This window comes from Podarcis filfolensis (assembly GCF_964270895.1).
Source record: "Podarcis filfolensis genome assembly, chromosome: 1".
Classification (NCBI taxonomy): Eukaryota; Metazoa; Chordata; class Lepidosauria; order Squamata; family Lacertidae; genus Podarcis; species Podarcis filfolensis.
The window spans coordinates 58,977,217-58,998,768 of NC_139604.1; the positions used below are offsets into that span (position 1 = coordinate 58,977,217).

The 21,552-nt window shown below is 39.2% G+C and overlaps 1 protein-coding gene across 35 annotated transcripts in view; it reads right to left on the reverse strand.

Annotated features, from left to right (window-relative positions):
• The window catches only part of PPP6R3 (protein phosphatase 6 regulatory subunit 3), a 63,780-nt gene that overhangs the window by 17,760 nt on the left and 24,468 nt on the right, over window positions 1-21,552 (reverse strand). For all 35 annotated transcript variants that reach the window (XM_083597517.1, XM_083597549.1, XM_083597546.1 and 32 more), the window contains 10 exons: window positions 21,307-21,444; window positions 18,488-18,553; window positions 17,714-17,826; window positions 16,228-16,341; window positions 15,243-15,372; window positions 14,015-14,167; window positions 12,343-12,492; window positions 11,738-11,802; window positions 10,888-11,003; window positions 10,001-10,086 (listed from right to left, as the gene is read on the reverse strand). In XM_083597517.1, the coding sequence (XP_083453643.1) occupies window positions 10,001-10,086; window positions 10,888-11,003; window positions 11,738-11,802; window positions 12,343-12,492; window positions 14,015-14,167; window positions 15,243-15,372; window positions 16,228-16,341; window positions 17,714-17,826; window positions 18,488-18,553; window positions 21,307-21,444 (1,131 nt within the window). The remainder of the gene's footprint in view (window positions 1-10,000; window positions 10,087-10,887; window positions 11,004-11,737; window positions 11,803-12,342; window positions 12,493-14,014; window positions 14,168-15,242; window positions 15,373-16,227; window positions 16,342-17,713; window positions 17,827-18,487; window positions 18,554-21,306; window positions 21,445-21,552) is intronic.

Below are 21,552 nucleotides of genomic sequence, written 5' to 3' on the forward strand. Positions count from 1 at the left end.
ACTGGGGCAGGGGAAACTAATGCTTGGGAAATAAAAGCCCAGAGCTGCCTGGTAAGGCAGTAATAGTTGTATGGCTCTGGATAAAAGCAATTAAGTGTTGTACTTTTAAATCCAAATTTTGCCAGTGTCTGCTTTGCCCTAAAAAATAAAAAATCAGACTTAAGAAATTGTAATCAAAATACACTGCATAGCTAAGTCAATTTTAATTAAAAATGATTTTAATGCACAGTGTTAAAAAGAAATACAAGTTAAACAAATTTCAGCTGCAAAATCTGTTAAATTTACACATTCTTAACTGGAGATTTTCATCATGGAAAGGCAAATTCCAGTGAAACAGTCTGCAGTCAACACCACTACGTATCATGTTGATGCATTTAACTCAGTTTTAAATTCTATTCTGATGAATTTTGTCACAAGTTTTCTATGCATATATTTTTTAAATGCTTCACACATCAGAAGTGTATCATGAGAATTCTATACTGATTCCATATTACTTATTCATATCTCCTGCTTAGAAAGAACTGTTAAGACAATTTACTTTCAGTTAACTAAATCAATGTAAATCATTCAGCACTATTATGTATTTCCCTCTTCAAACCAAGGACACAATAAAACTGATTTTCAATTTACACATCCATTAACAAAGCAGCAAACAAACCTAAGAAATTAAATATAGTTCTGCATCAGTTATCTAATGAAAGTCTGCTGTAGCAAGATGCAGCTCTGCCTTCATCAACACTACTGCAAAAAACTGTGGGTTGGATACAGAGTTCCTATAAGTAGAACTTTGCTCACGGGACACACTTGCCGGGGGAAAAGAAAGCAAATTCTGTTCATTCTTCCTTCCCCACGTAGCCCCCTGAAACGCTACTCCCTGTGGTGTGGGATATGCTGTGGGGGGCATCTGTGAATGTCACCCGTGCTGAAAACAGTTCTGTGTTTAGTTATAAGAATGGCTAACCTCAAGCCACAATTTTTGAACATGGCTCATTTTCCTACAGTTAAAATAAACCACAGTTTAGGGTTCAAACATAGGGGACTTCCGGGTCAGCGCCATCGACGAATGGAGGACTTCCTCCGACCGGAGGAACGGGCTCCATGGAAATTGGGTCCTCCTGCCGCGGCGAAGGCGGGGACCCGCTAGAAATCCCAGGCGGAGGAGCCTGGGAACGTGGGGTTCGGCAGAGCACCAAGAGCACCTCCCCTACTCGCAGGGAAACCCCCTCTTTGGGGCTCTGGAGCGAAGTGGGGTGAGCAGCGCGGTGCAGCGAACCGATTGCTACTTTCATGGAGGGAAGCTGCACAGCCATCGCCGGAGAGCGCTGACTTTTTCCTGATGACAATTGGACTCTAAACAAAGTACCCATGAGTAAAAACGGAAAATTGGATTAAGAAATTTGTGAATTAGGCTCTGAAGCGTGAAGGTTTAAACAGGAAGTCCGCCTTCCGCTTTTTGTAAACAGACTGAAGCAAAAACCTTGCAATCTAATAGCCTGGAAAGTTGTCTTAAAGATTGAAATTTCCTGCATCTACTACCAATAAAACCCCCTTGGAAGCAGGAGAAAAGGGGGGGGGGATTTTGACTGTTTAAGCCTGCAGGAGAGAGAGTAAAGGAATATAAGTTTCCATCGTCCCAAACCTGGGAACGGGGTGTCAGGACAGAAATCGTTGGAGACGTCCATTGATTAAAAGTGGAGCACTTTGACAGATAGTAAAAAAAAAAGAGAAACAAACTAACTTCAACGCTGCTTTCTGCATTTCAAAGAAACAAAGTATTTGAAAATCGAAAGTATTTTTCCTTTGTTGGATACGTTTTTAAAGATGGATACAAATAGAAATTGTGTCCCCTAGAGGGAGCCTGTCAGTTTGCTGTTGCAGTTTATTCGGAGACTTCACAGCTGCGAGATTGAGATCGTGGGACCAGTCGTTTGACCTTGAACAGAAATGTGCTGGGAGGAAGTTTTGGTGTCTGCCCTTGGCAGGACAAATGCATTGCTGGAGCAGTTGCATGAGAAGATGAACTTGATGAATGAAAAGTTGGACTTGATGACTGATGTAGCCAGTGAATATGATTTAACAGGAAACAAGGATAAAGAAACTATACAGAGACCAATTCAGGAAACTGGTTCGACAGGGCAAGTCCAAGGGCAGATGAAGACGGAAGAGGTTGCGACTGCACCCCAAGCAACACAAATGGTGAGACCCAAAGTCCTGCAGAAGCAAAAGCCGCTGCTTTGGAAGATTGAACTTGGAGTGTGGCTGGAAGCGTCTGGAGTCAAGGAAGCTCTTAACTCTGGTGGGACTATGAAACAGGTTGACAATTATCTTCTGGATAACTACTTTTTGGATTACAATGACGATGACGGGGAGTGGGACTGCGGGGAATGGGCTAGCTTGATGAAGGAAAATGGAGATTATTACCGGCTGGAATTCCCCAGAGACCCACTCCCCAAGGAGAAAGGAAAGAAACTACGAAAGAAACCAACAAAAGACAAAGAAGAGCGTAAGCACAAACAAGAACAAAAAAATTTGCAGAAGGGGCATAGAAGAGACTTAAGGGCCTCGGACATAAGATCACCAGATTGATGGACTGGATGCAATGGTTAGAAAGGACTGACATAACCCGAGACCAGGAAGAAGGGACGTTGGATAAAAACTAGAGAAAAAGAAAAAGTTTATAAAAAGAAAAATTTCTTTCTATTTTTGGAATTAGTGTAACACTAATGAAATATCAGGGATTATGCTGGAATGGAACCAATTGGCTTTAGTAAAAAGGATTTAAGGAGTTATGTAGAAATATGGTTTAAAATTTGAATTTTAAGATTTTTAAGGCAAGATAAGGTTAAAGAAATTAATGTAAATTGAACAATAGAATATAGCAAAAGATGGAAAGGATATGTTGAGTTAATAAATAAGATAGACTGTTAAGATAAATTATTTAAACAAAAATTGAGAAATATGGGAAGAGGGGACTTCCGGAGGCGGCGCGACCGGTAATGGCTGCCTTCTCCGAGTAAGGAGAAGGGAGCTCCGCTGTAAACGGGTCGTCCGCTACGGCGAAGCGGAGACCCATTCAGGAAAACCACAGGTGGCAGAAGCCTGTGGTCTCGGGACCCGGCGGGCGCCAGAAGCAGCCCCCAAAACGTTGAAGGGACCCCGTAAGGGGCTCCGGATCGCGGAGGGGGTAGCGGCGCTGTGGGTCGTTGCGCAAACAGCGAAGTGAAGCCGCATTGCTGTTGCCGGTCAGCGCTGTCCTTTCTTCCTGCAACTTTTCTGAACTTTGGAAACTACAACCCGTGAGTAAATTTGGACATTGAAAACTTTCTGAAACTTTTGTCAACTTTCTGAAACTTTTTGAGAACTTTATGAAACTTTTAAAACTTTTTTAAAAAAGTTGAAATTTGGCTGAAAACGGAGTGAAGATAAGCAGGAAGCCCATCTCCCGCTATACTGAACTTTAAGCAAAGAGCAGGAGGAGTGGAGACAAAAAGTTATGCGTTAACTAAATGCTGGCACCCTGTTAAAGCAGTTTTCTGAGTGAAAGACTTTGAGCTATTGACTTTTGCTGGTTATATTCGGGGTGCACTGATATCCTTCTTCTGTGGCACCAGTGGATTATAAAATAAATAAGAATCTCTGGTGCTGGAGCTGCCTGGATGAGCACCAGTTTGCAACTTTGGATACATTGAATTCAGATTTTGAAACATTCTGAGTTGGAACTGGATACTTTGAAACTGTTGCAGTCAAGGCACTGTAAGAAACACTGTTTTGCTTTAAGTTTTACTCTGCTAAAAATAATACATTGTGGAGGCGATAGACATGGATTTAAATTTATAAGTTCAACTTGGATTTGATCTTTTCCCTGAAGACGTATTAAGCTCCCTCTAGAGGATTTTGGACTTACAGCAGTGACTTTGTTTTACTTCCCTTTCCCGGCCTCTGTTTGACTATTGCATCTGGGACTCTGCTTTCTCATGGGAACAACTTGGATTGACCTTGGATTACAGATAACTTTGGAATGAGTGGCGCAAGGAGAAGAGGAAGGACTAAACAAACAACTCTAACTTTATCTGCAGCCTCACAGCGTAGATCTTCTGTGCCGGCCTTGCCTTCCACTTTGCCTCCAGACATAGAGGCGGCCTCCCTAATACAGGCAGGGGAGGGTGAGACAGAGGAGCTGCACCTGGGAGATATGGCTTCAGGGACAAGTAGCTCTGTCTTGGAGAAAATTTTGGAGAAACTGGAGGCTCTGGACAAGAAGGCTGATTTGCATACAGCTAAAATTGAACAGAACACAGAAAGCTTGAATAAGCTGACTGGACAAGTTGCACAGAATGCCCAGTCTATTGGAGAATTAAAGGAGGCTGTAGGTGAAAATCGTAAACTGGCTGAAGATACTAGTCAAAGATTGGAAGAACTTGAGAAAGAAGTAAGACCACTCAGCAAACAAGTTGGAGAACATCAGATTTACTTTTTGATGACAGAACTGCGAAACAGGGAGACCAACTTGAGGATACGGTCAATACCAGAGGTGGAAGAAGATAATTTTATTGAATTTCTAACTAAGGAATTTGCCAAGTTTTGGAAGTTAGAGGAAAAAGACTTTAAAATTGTATCTGCTTTCAGGCTTGGCAGAGTCAGAAGGACAGAGAAGCCCAGAGATTGTTTGATAACACTGAGATCAAAGGAGGAAAGGGACAAGATTTTGGGCCTGCACTACGAAAAGTCACTAGACATTTTGGGCAAGAGAATTGAAATTTACAAGGACATTCCTAAGCAGTTGCTGGACCTTAGATCTAACTACACGGAATTGGCAAGACTGTTGAGAAGCAACGCAATTATCTTCAGGTGGGAGTTTCCACAAGGATTATCCTTTACCTACAGAGGGAGAAAGATCAAAATCAAAACAGTGGAAGATAGAGACAAGTTTTTGGGAGCACACGGAGAAGACCTCCACAAAGGACTTGGATTGCCAGCGCCAGAACTTCCAGGGGAGCCCGCCCCCTCGGATCCTCAAGGACCGGAGAACAAGGTACCACCCCAGAAAGAATAACCAGATTTATCCAGGATGTCTCTGCAGCTTTTGAGTTGGAACATAAATGGCTGTAACAGTCCCGAAAAAAGGTCTAAAATTTTTCATATTCTAAAAAAGGAACAATTGGACATTATATGCTTACAAGAAACACATGTGATTAGGCTTCATAGAAAGGTGTTAATAAATAAAAGGCTTGGTCAAGAATTTATATCATCGGATACAGTTAAAAAGAGAGGTGTAGTGATCTATGCAAAAGAGAGCCTTTCACCAAAATTTCTCTTTAAAGATGAAAGTGGAAGAATCCTCGCAATAGAAGTACAGTATCAAGGAGAAAAAATTTTGATATTAGGAATTTATGCTCCAAATGAGGGAAAATCGGATTTTTATAAGAAGTTGCACGAGATCATGCTGGATTATCTGGATTACAACAATGTCATCATGATGGGGGACATGAACGGGGTCGTATCAACAAATATGGATAAGTCACAGAACCAGAACATTACTAAAGAGGGAAGACTACCTAAGACCTTTTTTGAAATGACTGACAATATGGACTGGGTTGACATCTGGAGAGTTAGAAACCCCCTGGGAAGAGAAGGAACATTCTTTTCTGAAGCTCAACTGACTTGGACACGAATCGACCAAATATGGATAACTAGAAGTCTGGCACCTAAGGTGAGGAAGGTGGAAATCTGCCCCAAAACATGCTCCGACCATAACGCCTTGAGAATGGATATGACATTGATCCCAATCGGCTCCTTTAGATGGAAGATGAATGATGGCCTGTTTAGAGATCAAAGAATTGTAAAGAAGGCCCAAAAAACCTTAAAGGACTATTTTGAGATTAATTTGAACACTACGGTGGAAAAAAGAACTATCTGGGATGCAAGTAAAGCTGTGATGAGAGGGTTCTTGATTCAACAGAATTCTTTAAAGAAAAGACTGCAAAATGAAAAGAAAGATAAAATTCTGGAAAGTATCAAAGAGTTGGAGAAGAAGTTAAGATCTAACCCGAAGTCCCAACCGATTCTGAGAGAAATTAAACTTTATCAGGCGCAATATTCCAAGCTGATAAATCAGGAAATAGAATGGAAGATTAAAACAATGAAACAAAAAACTTTTGAATCGGCAAATAAATGTGGGAAACTGCTAGCTTGGCAGTTGAAAAGGAGACAAAGATTAAATACAGTAACAAACTTAGAGGTTGAAGGAAGGAACATTCAGAACCCGGGAGAGATTAGAAAGTGCTTCCAGAGGTATTTTAAAAAGCTATATACTCAAGGGCCACAAGATGAAATAGAGATTACACAATTTTTGGAGAGAAATGGATTAGCAAAGCTGTCAGAAGAAAATAGAATAATTTTAAATGGCAAAATAACACGACAAGAGATTGAACAGGCCATCCTGAGTCTGAAACAGGGCAAATCACCAGGGCCAGATGGACTGACCTCTAACTACTACAAGACATTGAAGGATTATTTGATACAACCTTTGTTGGAGGTCAGTAATGAAATAATGGAGGGGAAGAAGGCGCCTGAATCGTGGAAAGAAGCATTTATCACATTGATTCCAAAGTCAGAAACTGAAAAGACACAACTCAAGAATTACCGTCCCATCTCCCTTTTAAATGTGGATTACAAAATATTTGCAGATGTCTTGGCACGAAGATTTAAGAAAGTATTAAGTGAGATAATCCATAAAGATCAGGCAGGCTTTCTCCCGGGCAGACATATGTTTACTAACACAAGGAACATCATAGACATATTGGAACTTTTACAAACAAACATAAACACTAAAGCAGTTTTAATTTTTATAGACGCGGAGAAAGCCTTTGACAACATTTCTTGGAAATTCATGAAGGGGAATTTAAAAGAAATGGGAGTGGGACGGGGGTTTGAGAACGGGATTGAGGCAATATATTCAGAACAAAAGGCTAAACTGATAGTTAACAATGTGGTTACAGAAGAGTTTAAAATTGAAAAAGGTACACGACAAGGCTGCCCGATTTCCCCATTACTGTTTATTTCGGTTCTGGAAGTGCTCCTGAATATGATTAGGGGGGACCGGTTGGTGGAAGGGATTCAGGTCGGAGCGAAACAATATAAACTTAAAGCTTTTGCAGATGACCTAGTTCTGACATTACAGGAGCCGGAGTCTAGTTTGAAAAGAGTACTACAACTGATTCAAAACTTTGGTCGAGTGGCAGGATTTAAGTTAAATAAGCAAAAAACTAAAGTTTTGGGGAAAAACGTGACAGATATTGAGTTGGAACGGCTTCAGAAAGAGACAGAACTAAATGTGGTTAAAAAAGTTAAATACCTAGGGGTAAACATAACAGCAAAAAATCTGAGTTTATTTAAAGATAATTATGAAAAATGTTGGTCAGAGATTAAGAGAGACTTGGATAGTTGGTCAAGACTAAAACTTTCTTTGTTAGGCCGAATAGCTGCCATCAAGATGAATGTATTGCCAAAAATGTTATTTTTGTTTCAGACACTGCAGATTGTAGACAAGACAGAGTGCTTCCGGAAGTGGCAGAAAGATATTTCTAAATTTGTCTGGCAGGGCAAAAAGCCCAGAATCAAATTTAAAATATTAACAGATGCGAAAGAAAGAGGGGGCTTTGCCCTGCCAGATTTAAAGTTGTATTATGAAGCTGCAGCTTTCTGCTGGTTAAAAGATTGGTTACTTCTTGAAGATACGGATGTCTTGGATTTGGAAGGTTTTAATAATGCGTTTGGATGGCATGCATATTTATGGTATGATAAAGCTAAGATAAATAAGGCCTTTAAGAACCATATTGTCAGAAAATCAGTCTTTAATGTCTGGACAAAATATAAAGACTTACTGGAGAATAAAACTCCGAGGTGGCTGTCACCCCTGGAGGCTAAGGCTCGGAAAAGAGCCAATATGGAGGCCAACTGGCCAAAATATTGGGAGATAATAGAAAAGGATGGTGACAACTGGAAATTGCAGAGTTTAGAAAAGATGAGAGACAAAGTGCGAGACTGGTTACACTATGCTCAGATTAAAGAAGTGTTTAAAAATGACAAAAAGTTAGGATTCCAAGTGGAAAAGTCAAAGTTAGAAACTGAACTGTTAGAACCTAAGACTAAGGTACTTTCAAGAATGTATAACTTGCTGCTGAAATGGAACACACATGACGAAATGGTAAAATCAACAATGATAAAATGGGCGCAGGATATTGGGTATAATATTATGTTTGAAGATTGGGAAAGGTTGTGGACCTCTGGGCTGAACTTCACTGCATGTAATGCGTTGAAGGAAAATGTGATGAAAATGATGTATAGATGGTACATGACCCCTGTTAAACTGGCTAAAATATACCATTCGTCTGATAGCAAATGTTGGAAATGTAAGGAAAATGAAGGAACATTTTTTCACCTCTGGTGGACCTGCCCTAGAGTGAAGGCCTTTTGGGAGAAGATATATAATGAATTAAAAAAGGTGTTTAAATACACCTTCACTAAGAAATCAGAGGCCTTTCTCCTGGGTATTGTCGGCCAGAGTGTGTTAAAAGAGGACAGAACATTCTTTTTGTACGCAACAACAGCAGCAAGAATATTAATTGCCAAGAATTGGAAAACTCAGGAGCTACCCACTGTGGAAGAATGGCAGATGCAACTGATGGACTATATGCAATTAGCCGAGATGACCGGCAGAATTCGAGACCAGGGAGAAGAAAGGATGGAAGAAGACTGGAGGAAATTTAAGATTTATTTACAAAAATATTGTAATTTGGCTGAGTGCTGAATTGGATGCCAGTGCAGACAATTGTCTACCATTAAATTAGATTTAAGGTTGAATTATATGTTAAACCAAATTAAGATTATTAATTAAGATGAATTAAATGATAATTTGTTTGAAACTAATTTAATAATGATGTAAGTGTATGCGGGAGGTGTGGGGGAGTCCCATGTAACAATTGAGAGATGTCAAATGGACAATGATAAGTGCTTATCTGATATATGCTTTATTTGAAAACTTTAATAAATATATTATAAAAAAAAGAGAAATATGGGAAGAATTTGCTGAAACAACGAATTAAGCTAGAATACAAAAAGGGAGGTGTGAGGAGGTCCAAGAAACAAGCAAATGAAAAGATGCAATATGGGATTTGTATTCTTTTTTCTTGTTTTTTCTTTTTGTACTTTCTTTTTGATAAATTTTTCTGTTGTATTTTTCTGTTCTTTTTTTTATACTTATGTATTTTTCAAACTCTGAATAAATATCATTTTTTTTAAAAAAAACATAATACTTAACTGTGGCTCATCTAAAAACAGAAAAACTTCTGACCTCCTTATGACCACACCAGAGAGCACAAAACCAAGATTCACTGTAGCTCATCCTTGTATTCGTAAGTCATGATTTAGTATTACATGGAAGTAAGTGTGTGTGAGATACACTGACTCTCAGTAGACTTGGTCTATACATAGTTCAAAAAATATATGTGCGTATGTATGTATTAAATGAATTATTAAAAGACCAATCTGACAGGGGTATTAATTATAAGAAACTCTGTACTGTTCAAAATCCGAAAGTAGGGCTCTATTTTTGGCAAAGGAATTCTCTAAGACGATACAAAGGTAGTATACTTTGAAAATTAGAGCTGCACAGACTTTCAAAACAAAGATAGGATAACAATCTCTCTTGGACACGAGTGCATATTAATGGTTCCTCATTATCCTGGAAAAAGTGACAGGTGGAGTGCCTCGCCTTCCTTGGAGGTTTTAAAGCAAAGGTTGGGGGGGGGGCATATGTCATGTATGATCTGGCTGAAATCCCTGCATTGTAGGGGGTTGGACTAGATGATCCTTGGTGTCCCTTCCAACTCTATAGTTCTATGATTCTATGAGTTAGAAAGGTGTTGTCCTGCATTCCTGACAAATGAGGGCCAAAATTCCCATAGAAAATCCCCCAGAAACTTCATCTTATGGAACCTACTAGATCCACTGTGTTTCTCTTGTTTGTTTCTCCTAAAGAACTTGTGCAGAAAGTCTCCCATCGCTCCCTGATTTCATCTGGAAGCTCTAGAAAGTCAAGCAGAAAGAGGTTTAATAATAAAGCTGCTAAATGTTGTCATGTAAGGCACATTAATTTTCACTCTATTTTATTATTTTAAAATACCAAGAGCATTACAAAAACATATACACTCATCCCCCAAAGTAAGGTATAGAACCCACATGCTAGAAATTCTGCCTTGTTCCTTGCTGTATGCAGAAGGAAGACATGTGAGACTTAAAAGTAGAATCTGAGATTCTTCCTGGAGTTAAGATTCACTTACCCATTTCTGGTTCTGAACCAACCCTCTGCTGGCTTTTATCTCTCCCTGTAATTGGTATGTGGCCCTGATAAATTACCCAAAAGGAATGCAGCCTTTTCTAAAGAAACTTCTACTGTCTGAATCACTCTTTGTCCACTTCAAAGTGGGAAACATAATTTAAAATGTGTCTTAAATCAGTTAAAATTGCCTTGGCATAAAACTGATCTACCCCAAAGGGCAAATTTTCATTTTTTGTATATAAACAGCCCCTATAACAGATATTACAGACAAAACTAGCAGGGGTAGAGTGCAAAAATATCTAACAGGCAGAATCAACCTGTAGAATTTTAGCTTTGCTTAGATATAGATAACATGCACTGACAATCAATTCTGCAGTGATTAACTTTTAAGATGTTGTAGGAGAGGCAGGAACCAATGGGCTGACTGATAAACTCTCAGAGCAAACCCGAAGGTAAAGGCTTGGCATGTGAGAAGGGGAGATAGGGATATACATTTAGAAATCAGTAATAAGATCAAGTATTTGTTTCTTTAAAAGTATATCACTTACCTTTAATAAGCTGCTGCACTAATGTACAATTTGGCCCTTTATCCGTACTGTGCACAATACAGTTAGCTATTCTTGTTAAGTGACCCATGTAGCCATATCGCCTTCCTCCTTCAGCCCTGCAAGAGTTCAACACATTTCATTATTTAAACAGGCAGTTGTTTAATCTGTTAGTTACAGACTGTTCTCTCTATAGGTTTGGAAGAGTATATAAGTAAATGAGATGGTTGTTTGGCAAAGAAGAGAAGAGAATGTGACTTGGTCAGTCCTTCACAAAAAGGCCAATCGTTAGGCATAAAATATTTCAAACTCTGCTCCTTGATTTGATTTCAAGAGCTGTGCAGAGTATCATATGGGACAAATGTTAGTTGTGGCAGGGGGTTGATTACTTTTACAGAATACACAACTCTATAATATAGCCATTAATTCATCAAGATTTATTTAAATTCACATCTATGCCTATGCTGTGCATACAGCGATTTCCATTAAAACTATTTATGACTCTTCAGACTTAACTCAAATATAAATTTGCTCTTATCATAAAAATATACTGAAGTTAAATTAGCAAAAGCAGACCCATATATTGCTTGTGCAAAGCACATACCCACAAACAGCAGCAGTGAACACTGCAGGGATAGAAATAGAGAGAACTTGCCTAACCTTCTCCGCTCAAGAAGCCAGTGATTTGAACATATTCCCTCTAGGCCAAAGTAGTATGCTTTGTGAACATCAATCAAGTACAGTTAATATTTTGTTTAAATTTGTCTTGAATTAAATCAAGTGCTATGTTGCTTCCCAAATAGTATACAGCATGCATAACTACAAATGCAGGGAGTGGGTTTTGATTACTCACTGTTTCTTCTCATTCATTTCCCATGCTTCAAGTATTCGTTCTATTAAATGGCACTTAAGGAAAAGCTATAAAACAAAAGGTTCCTTGGGTTTTTTTTTGCAATATATATTTTTTGCTACATATCTTCAAATATACCATGTATATTTCCCCCAACCGATCCTTCCAGTTCACCATATTCTAAATTTGAAAAAGAGTACAAGACTGAAATGATTATTACTCTGCAGCTCGACTTCAAAATATTCTGTCACAAGTTAATAGCTGTACTGTTGCCAGCTTTTAAAAAAAAGGCGTGATCACCTATTTAATCTAGCAAAAGGAACTAGTAGCTGATCTATACTTAGATCAACAACTTTATTTCTTGCACTGCAGCTGCCATTGCTCTGGAGTACAACACTTCTGCTAAAACCAAAAACTGTTTTTGTTAGAGCAAGGTAGCAGGACAGTGGTAAGTGTAAGAGCCTTACAACAGTAATTTAACTATGGCAACTTTTTCATCCTCTTGGTCACCTTGCTTTTATTCATCTTACCTAGCTGACTGAGTGTTTCTATGTGGGGAGCCTAGCCCAATTATACCTATAGTACTACAAATAATAAAAACAGCTTACATGTTTCAGCAAAAGGTTGTCTCCAGTGGAATCCTGATCTGAAATTGTACCATTTTCTGTGCTTTCAAATGGACTTGCGAGAATCAATGCAATACAAATTTCTACTTGAGTATGTAAAAAGTTATTCCATGTGTACTTAAAAAACATGTCCTGTAGGGAAAAAAGAAACTGGAGTCAAACGTAGCCCTGTTAAAATCCAAGTCTGCGTGCTTAAGTTTCCGTGAATTGAACTCTACTCAAAGGATGCTCCCACTGGAAGAGAAGGACAGTAATTTTTGCTGTTTCCTTCCTTCATCCTTCCAAGATCTGGTCCAGAGCAGCATGGGTTGACCCTGCAGAATGGAGTGGAGGATGGCACTCAAGTCTCTAGAAAAAGTGGAGAAAAACACTTCTTCCCATCTGTCAGTGAGAGCCTTCGCTGAAAGTGAGTCATTTTGTATACTAAGGATTGTATTCAATGTAGCACTACGGTGAATATTCTGTTACCACAAGGGTTTCTCGTTGTGCGATGAAACGTTCTCCTGCTCTCCTCCTCTCGTGCCTCCCAAATGTGTTCTAAGGTTTTCTTTAACTCTCTGAAACAGATCTGGAGGAAGCAGAAGGGGAATCCACTTGTGCTACTGCTAATCCTTGCTCAAGCACAAGTTAGTTGAATGCTGCTCTCAATTGCAGCAAAGTAGTAACAGTAATAACTAAGCCTAGTTTCAGTGTTCTTTAAAAAGAAAATTCAATAAACTACTGTCCCCAATCAACATATGCACAAACCATCTTATGCCACTATAGTATTTGTGCTAGCAGTGCCTCAGAGAAGCCTATGGATGGAAGATGCAGCAGCTCGGCTAGCAGAGATTTCTGCATTCCCAACAAAACAGACTACTCATGAATATTAGAGTATATCACATCAGTTGATAAGAATTCATACAAAAAATGACAGCTGCTCATGAAGATGCAAGCTGCTCCCAATACCTTTAACCATACACAGATTATATGTATGTACTGGCCAATTTCATTCTGTTCAAGATAAAACAAAAAGTGCCTGTGTCTCCATCTTAATTTATGATGGTGCTATGGCCAATAAAGCGCAGCCCCATTTTTCCAGACTTCTGAACTCATGGGACATTCCTATTTCCCACAATTGCATCTGCCCTTAACAAATGATTAAACTATTTGTAACAAACTACACATTATGCATGAGGACTGAGGTTGGAACCCCAACTTTCAAAAGAACTGAAATGCCTGTAGGGAAGTGCAAATTTGTTTGCAATGGAGGGGACTTAACTCTCTACTCCCACCCCATTTTCAAGTTGAAAATCTCCATCATCCAGAGGCTATTTTCCCTATGGAGAGAATATCAGTGAATGTCCCCAGGTCTCGACACACTGCTGTCAACCATAGTTCATGACTGCATTTTAGTGTACTTTTTAAGTTACAGGATCCATTCATGGATATCCCATGTTATTTAATTTGACTTTCAGATACAAAACCTGAGGCAGCACAGAAATATTAATTTCACAGGTAACATTCCATTCACTCACTCAAGGAAATCATAGTATCTTTTACCTGTGTCATGACATAGCAAGATTAGGAACAATTAGCACAATAAAAAAGTTATGAGCATTGCTGTGATAATTTGTGATAGGAAGGTCAATATTGCAAGTATTTATGCTCTTACCAGTATAACTCCTATGCTATTGAGCTCTATAAGTTCCAGGTTTACACTGTTTGTATTTGTCTGTAGAAGGCTGGCTATTAATCTGATCACATTTAACCTGGTATTCCCTACAGGTGGATCCAATACACCCCATGTTGTCTTCATAACACTTTTCTAGACAAAAAAAGAGAACAAAAGTATTGAAATATTACTCAAACTCCAAAGTATTATTTATCCACAAGGGGGAGGGGGCAGGAGGAAACAAGGTAATCACAAAACTTTTAGCTGAATACCTAAAAGAGAAACTCAATGTTAGTCCCATACATTATGTTCTACAATATCATGGGCTGAAAATGTGAGGACATATATGTAGTTCAATGATCAGTTCGCCAATAACAAAACACTTCTCCCCCAAGTTCTCAAAGTTGCATTTCTTTTGCAAAAACCATGACAAGATTGAGACTTAGTCTCCTTCCTTTGGCATATACAGAGTATTGGATGGGACAAGGCTATTTCATTCTGTTCAAGGCTTTGAAGAAGCCAATAAATGGCAAGTCACTCTTGCTGCTTGGCATTGGAGAACAGGGAGGAGACTGGCATAACTTCTCAACTTCTTCAAAGCCTCACTACCAAAGTTGGAAGGTAGATCAGCCTTCCCTAATCCGGTGTCCTCCAAAGGTTGCTAGACTACCACCTATCATCCTTGACCATTGGTCATGCTATTTGGGGTGATGGGAGTTGGAGAAAATATATACAGTGCACTAGGATGGGGAAGGCTGATCTAGGCAATCATGCTGCAAAGCTTGGCTCTGCACGTCAAGAAAGGGAAAGCAGCAGAACTAGAATCGGGCAATATAATGCTCTCAGTTTCCTTGGCAATGGAGGTTCACTTCTACACTGGGAACACAAAATGAGGAAGAGAGGGGAGAAGCAGTTTGGTCGCTGAGGTGATAGACTCCCTCTGGGACTGGAAGGGTGGCTTATTTACTTATTTAAAATATTTATCCACACCTTTCCACCTCATTACTGAGATGCCCAAAGGAGATGTCATATAATATTAAAATAGCAGAAATAATATAATATCAAACAAAGCAAACAGCAAACACAACAGATTAAAAACTCTTAAAAGCCAAGTGTATATAGGTTACCCACCAATGTCCAATGCATCAAACAATGGATGAGTGCCCTCGAAGCTGGATTTATGAAACAGAATGGCTCCAATTTCACATGCACTAAATGTTTTACTTACTTTGGGGGGCTCCAAGAGCAGTTCATGGAAGGATGGAAGTCGTGCTTTTATGGCTTCTAATACACTCTTGTTGACCAAATATGTTGAGTGGCTCATACCTGGTGGGCAAATCTCTATGTGACCTTCAAATCTAAAATGAAGAAAAGGTAAGCTCTTTAACACAGAAAGCACAGCTACTTTAAAAAGACAGATCAGCAAGCTGACTAGGCTAGATAATAGTAAAGGGAACAAATCAAAATTTTTACATTCAACTCTCCTTTCAATTAAGGTGATACAGTATCTGCATTGTTGTTCACCGACCCACATCTAACAATTCTTTAGTCTTTCCCTCAACCCGACACACAGACACACAGTAAAATGATGTTTTAAAAATTTGATTAACATACACAAAAACTGACTTCCAAGCAACACGAATCTCATATTTTTGAAGTGATGTATTCATGATGACCCCATTTCAGAAGCTTCCACTTGGACTGTGCAAGACTTATTATTTCCAAGAACGTGTATAAGATAAATGTTTAGGTACAGATAATGTAGTCACAATTTACATCAATTTAATAGAATCATAGAATTACAGGATTGGAAGGGATCATGAGGGTCATATAGTTCAATCCCCTGCAATGCAGGAATCTTTTTCACAACATGGGGTTCACGACCCTAAGAAGTAGTGACTCATGCTCTACCAACTAAGACATTAATATAAACTAATGACATTAATTTACACAAACGATACCATCTTGTTCCAACTGTTCCCTATAGTGAAATCAGCGCCAGAATGGACAGAAAGTGGCCTTTTACATGTATTGTTAAACTGCGTTTGCTAAACAACTTCTTACTATCCAGAATCCACAAAACTAGAAAATGCTCATTCAGAAACCTTTATATATATGCAACTGCACACAGTCATCTGACCAGGGTAGAAACAACGCAACTGCTGCTGGATAAAATACTGTTAAACAGTAGAAATATTAAAAGACAATCTTACGTTGGCCGTCTCGTTTCCAGTAAGGTCAGTAATATCTGAATTGCACTGACTATAGCTGATTCATTTTTCTCTTTATGGAATATATTTGATAGCAGCTGTTCTATGATTTCTTTTCTAAAGAGAGAGAAAACATTGTTGGAAATTTAACATTCCCTTTTGTAGGTGTAGGCATCTGAAGGAATGCTTCTCCCTTTATCAACCTGCCCAGGTTCTTCTCATTGTTCCACCACCAGAGGCAATACATTCAGTGGTGGCACATGATAGTAGTGCCTTTTCTACAGTGACACAACTATTATAAACCAGGCACCAAATTTTTTAACATTCCAGTGCACAGTTAAGACATGTCTTTTTGCTCAGGCATTTATGGAACATTAGACTGCTTCTAGGCTAAATTTGTATTTTCACCTGCTATACTTAATTGGACATAGCATTGCTTCAAAACTGTATCACGCCCCTAGATCTTTTGCAGGGGGAGGGGACACTAAATATATTCTGAAATGAATAAATAGATATTTTTCAGGAAAGGCATGCATATGGCCTACAGTTTGTTCTTTGGTCCAGAGCTGCTTGCATTTTTCTTTAATAAAAGAATCAGAATTATTTTAATAAGCAACCCTAATCCTTGTAACAGTAATGGCAAGCTCATAAACCAGGAAATGATCACATGGCAGTAAAATACTTTCATAACTGGGGGAGCAGTCTTGACCAATATAAACATTTAGTATTTCTGGACATTGCTGTTATCTACTATGCACACAAACTGTGTCCTTGGCCACTTCCCCATTAGTTCTTGAATGCAACCCTACAAGCCACACCCTTGACAAAAGGTTAACTCCCTTGCTCAGTTCCCATTCTGTGGATAATTTCAGGCTATATACTGCACCACCAACGCCAGTTATGTACTGCAAGCATCAACAAATAGTGCATAAAATTTATTTGTGACCCCTTTAAAGAGTATAGATCCTAGTTTTACCATTCATAGATTTCAAGGCATTAAGTTACTTTAACATCTGCTTATATAGATAAAAAACATAAATAAGTTTCCTTACTTAGTATCAATGCCATCACCTTTGCAAACCATGTACTTTTTCTCTCCGAGCCTTTTACTATTTCCTCCACTTGCATGCACAAGAGGGAAGGAACAAGCATGGAAGACTGAAACTCATGCTTGCTTATCTCTGTAATGCCAAACCATGGTTTAGCGTAACATCTGAACTAGGTCAGAGTATAGTGCATCTCAAGGTTGTTGCTGCTTATTTATTTTTTTAAAAAATACACATTAAACCTTTTTATCTTTGTTAACGTGATCTAAGCATTTTTATGTCTTGTTTCTTACAGAGAATGCACTATCATACTTCAGAACTTGCATTCAAGTTACATCATTCTCCATGGCACATGCAAAGCATTCAACATTTCAAAAAATGTCAATATCCATGGAATATATACATACATCTATGACAGCAATGACAACATCAAGTCAACCTACTTTTCTAGTGTTGCAAGCAGTGGATCTGGTTCTGAACTGTTTTGTACTTGTAGCATCTGGTCTCTACTCAAGCGGATAATTTCACAGAGTGACTGGGATGCGTTTGAGTGTCTCTAAACAACAAGGACAGTTTATGGAATAAAAAAAAAACCCCTACAGTATTCATTGATAGTTAGCACCAAAGGTTAAGACTTAAATGCAAATTCACCCAATTCCCGGAAGGCAACACAAATTATGAGTGTTAAGCTACAGGACCAGCAGCTCCTCCTTATATGCTTCTCATTCTGTATACAATGCAGGTGACAAAATTGAAGTGTGTGGATTTTGTAAGCAAGGCATAACTATGCACAGAAAAGTTTTAAATTAAAGAAGAGTGGCTTTTTGCCCCTTGGGGGGCACATGTGGCAGTGGGTGGGTGGGCAAGAGCTGCATGCCAGTGGGTGGGGCTGGTGACAGTATCTCCTTTTACTGCTCTTAAGCTTGAACAAAACACATTCAACTCCCCTTTTTACACAGACACAATCATCTCCCCCAACTCACTCTCTCACACACTTTTAACAGGATCCTCTCCAGCAATCCTGCTGCAGACAAGATTGCTATCTCCACAATGCTTAGCAGTGCAAGATACAAGACTTTTTGCCACAGTACAAGTGATGGTTTATCATCTGGGTGATGGGGAGAAGTGGGAGGGGCTCCGTGGGGCTTGGCATGGAGAGCAGCCAAGGACAAAATTTTCCTACAAAATTTACGTGAATATGAACATGTATTCCTTACATCTTCATCTTGAGAAGGATGCACAATTTCCACAAGCCGCTGAATTATTTTTTCTTCATTCAACCACTGTAGAGACATATGGGGGAGGGAAGGAAATTACATCTCCTTTCACATTTTCATCAGTCACACAGATCGAATAGATAGTACCACCCACAAGCGATATTACACATTAAAAAGTGCATTCCCATAGATAATGTCAGGGAACTGACATCAGAGCCAGGAGTGGAGGCAAGGCTCCCAAGCGATGCCAGAGAAGGGCCCAGCAGGGAGAGAGGGGACTCATCGGCTGGGGAAGGAAATCAGCGTAACACCAGGGATAAAGGGGGGCGGATGGGAGAATCGGAGAGGGGGCTCCAGGACTCTTCGCTGGAGACCAGCGGGGAGAGCACAGGTCCTCCGCTACCCACACCCACCCTGCGCAGAAGACTTCCGCGCAGGGAAAGTAGGCGTAGACTTGGCGTCAAAGAACTTCTTTGCTGGAAGAAGTTCAAGAAACGCCCACTGACGGATTCTGCTAGCGACTGAAACAGCCACGAAGTGAAGGGCTGTCCAGCCAGGAAAAGGTTTAACCAGGCAACCTCGCCAAGAGTGGCGGCAACTTACGCACGAGCAACCCCATATAACCATTACAGATAACAACATCAGTAAGACTTCAGAAACTTGCAGGAAGGAACCCATAAGCGATATTACCACATGCAAAGTATAATTCTTTATAAAAACCAAGAACATGAGAATGGGCAATCTTTAAGGGTGCCAGGGAGAAAGAAAGGATCTCTAACATTATACCAGATCTTTTTGTATTTATTCTTGGGCGGGGGGGAGACGTTCTACACTAGTACACTGATTAGTATATATATTAATTATCTGTCATGTTGCAGAGAAGGCATCCGGTACTGTTTCTACTCTAATTGCAGCTGGTAAGTTTTTTAGCAACTGCATTATACCGCCAAATCTTTAAACAACATACCAGCATTCTCCCCACAAGGTATACAAGAACAATATTTTGAGACATTTGCATATGTTCTGCCCTTTAATGTGAATCATTTCTGCTAACTAAATATGTTATCACTGGGTAGACCCACCAAAAAAATAAGACCTCTTTTGTTACCATCACTCCAGCTTTCTGTGACTGGCATATTATATTTTCTCTTATGCTTGCGCAGACTGATTTTAAGTGACTTATGCTGCCATATCCATTGCTACATGCCCAGTTCCTCCTGGAGATCATGTTCCCAAGTTTACTTAAACCCCAACAGCATTCTTGTAGATTTTTCAATATGTATTTCTGAAACCAGGCCTTAAGATCATCCTCTGCTTCTAAAATTACTTATTCAAAGACTATGAGAGGCCCATTTACCTTTTCTCTGATTGTGGAATTAGAAATAAAATTAACATTTGTATTATGCAAGTCTGCACAGTGTAAACCCTAAAGGTCAACAATGAATCAATTCGCAGTTCTCTGAAGGGATTCCAAATATGCATTATCTGCAGTCCTTCCAACCTTCGTGGAACAAAGATAGGAAAATTTCGGCATCGCTATGTTCCTCCTCCATTCATTCAGAGGTGTGTGGTGGTGGTGGCATCAGCTTTTTGAGCCATGACACACAGCCTACCAGCTTATAAGAATTATTCTGCATGTGAATTGCTAGGAGCATTAAAACTTTATGTGCTGTTTCAACAGATGGAGGGGAGACAAATAGCAAAAGAGGAGGGGAGATACATAGATAGGCATAATATAGACAGTAGAGAGGCTTATGGAGTGTGGCTAGAGCTGCAGGAATACAGAAGACAACATGCATTAAAAGATGGAGAGAAAGGCAGAAAGGTTAATAGACTGGTACAGAGACTTGCATGTGGTAAAAAAGATTATCAAATGGGGTGCATGGAGGCGAGACCGTACTTCTAAAGAGAAATCACAGCATTAAAATTAAAATTAAGTTGCTTTTCCTGTGATTGAAATAGTAAAACCTGCTCTCTGACTGTTTTTCATGCACTGCTGCTGTAGGGTGACAACACTACATTTATATTTTCGTCAACACACTCTATCTAGCATTCCACTTCACATTTACAGACAAGCTGGAAAATGACTTGTACACAGAACACAAAATGGCTTAAGATGCTATTTGAGCTACAACTGGAATACACTTAATTGCTGTTAATCAATAATTTAAATGAATGTGTTGACAAGGTGTTTCAAGAATTACTGCAAAACATTGATTTCATTCATGTGTAAGCTATGGCAAGCTCAGTTGTCACTACTAACAATCTGAAACCACAACAGCTTTAGAAGTACAGTCCCTTGTGTACTTTTCCATGCTTCTAGATGCATTCATGGCATCATAGTCATGTATCTAAACGAGGTAACAAACAGCTGGAATATGGGGAAACTAAAAGCAGCTGAAATTGAATTTGTTTACAGTTCAAATACAATATTTAAGTGCTTGGTGATAGCTAGCATTTCCATTCCAACTGATCAAAACAGGAACCTCTCTACCACCTCCCAGATCTTTTTCATTTTGTGTCTTGTCTTTTGAGATTGTAAATCCCAGGGAAGGAACTCTCTTATCATTTAGATTTAGATATCTATTCAGCTTTTTTGGCTGAAGAATAGGATGGAAATGCTGCAAGTAAATAAAGAAAAAAGTAAGCATTTCATAGACAGCACAGGAGTTACCTTTGCAAGTGAAGGATTTTTCCTGCTCTACTTAAAAATTGAATGCCAAGGGTACCTCACTAGCTATTTACAATTTCAGTTTCAAAAACAATGCCCCTAATATTCACTTTTAAAGATGACTCCCATTCCAAAAGAAATTACTTACATTTAACACTTCTTGCCTGGGCTGTGGAGGTTCTATGCATGTTAGCAGCCTGAGCAACAAGTCCATAATAGCAGAGGTTCCTATGTGCTTTATAATGAGGTCTACAAAATCATGCTTTTTCTTTAAGAAATCCACAATCTGTGAAAGATAAAAGGCAGAACATAAAGTTGTGAAATAATAAAGCCAACAAAAACAGTCAAAACTAAATTGCCAGAAAAAAATTAAGTAGAGTAAGGCTTATCTCTC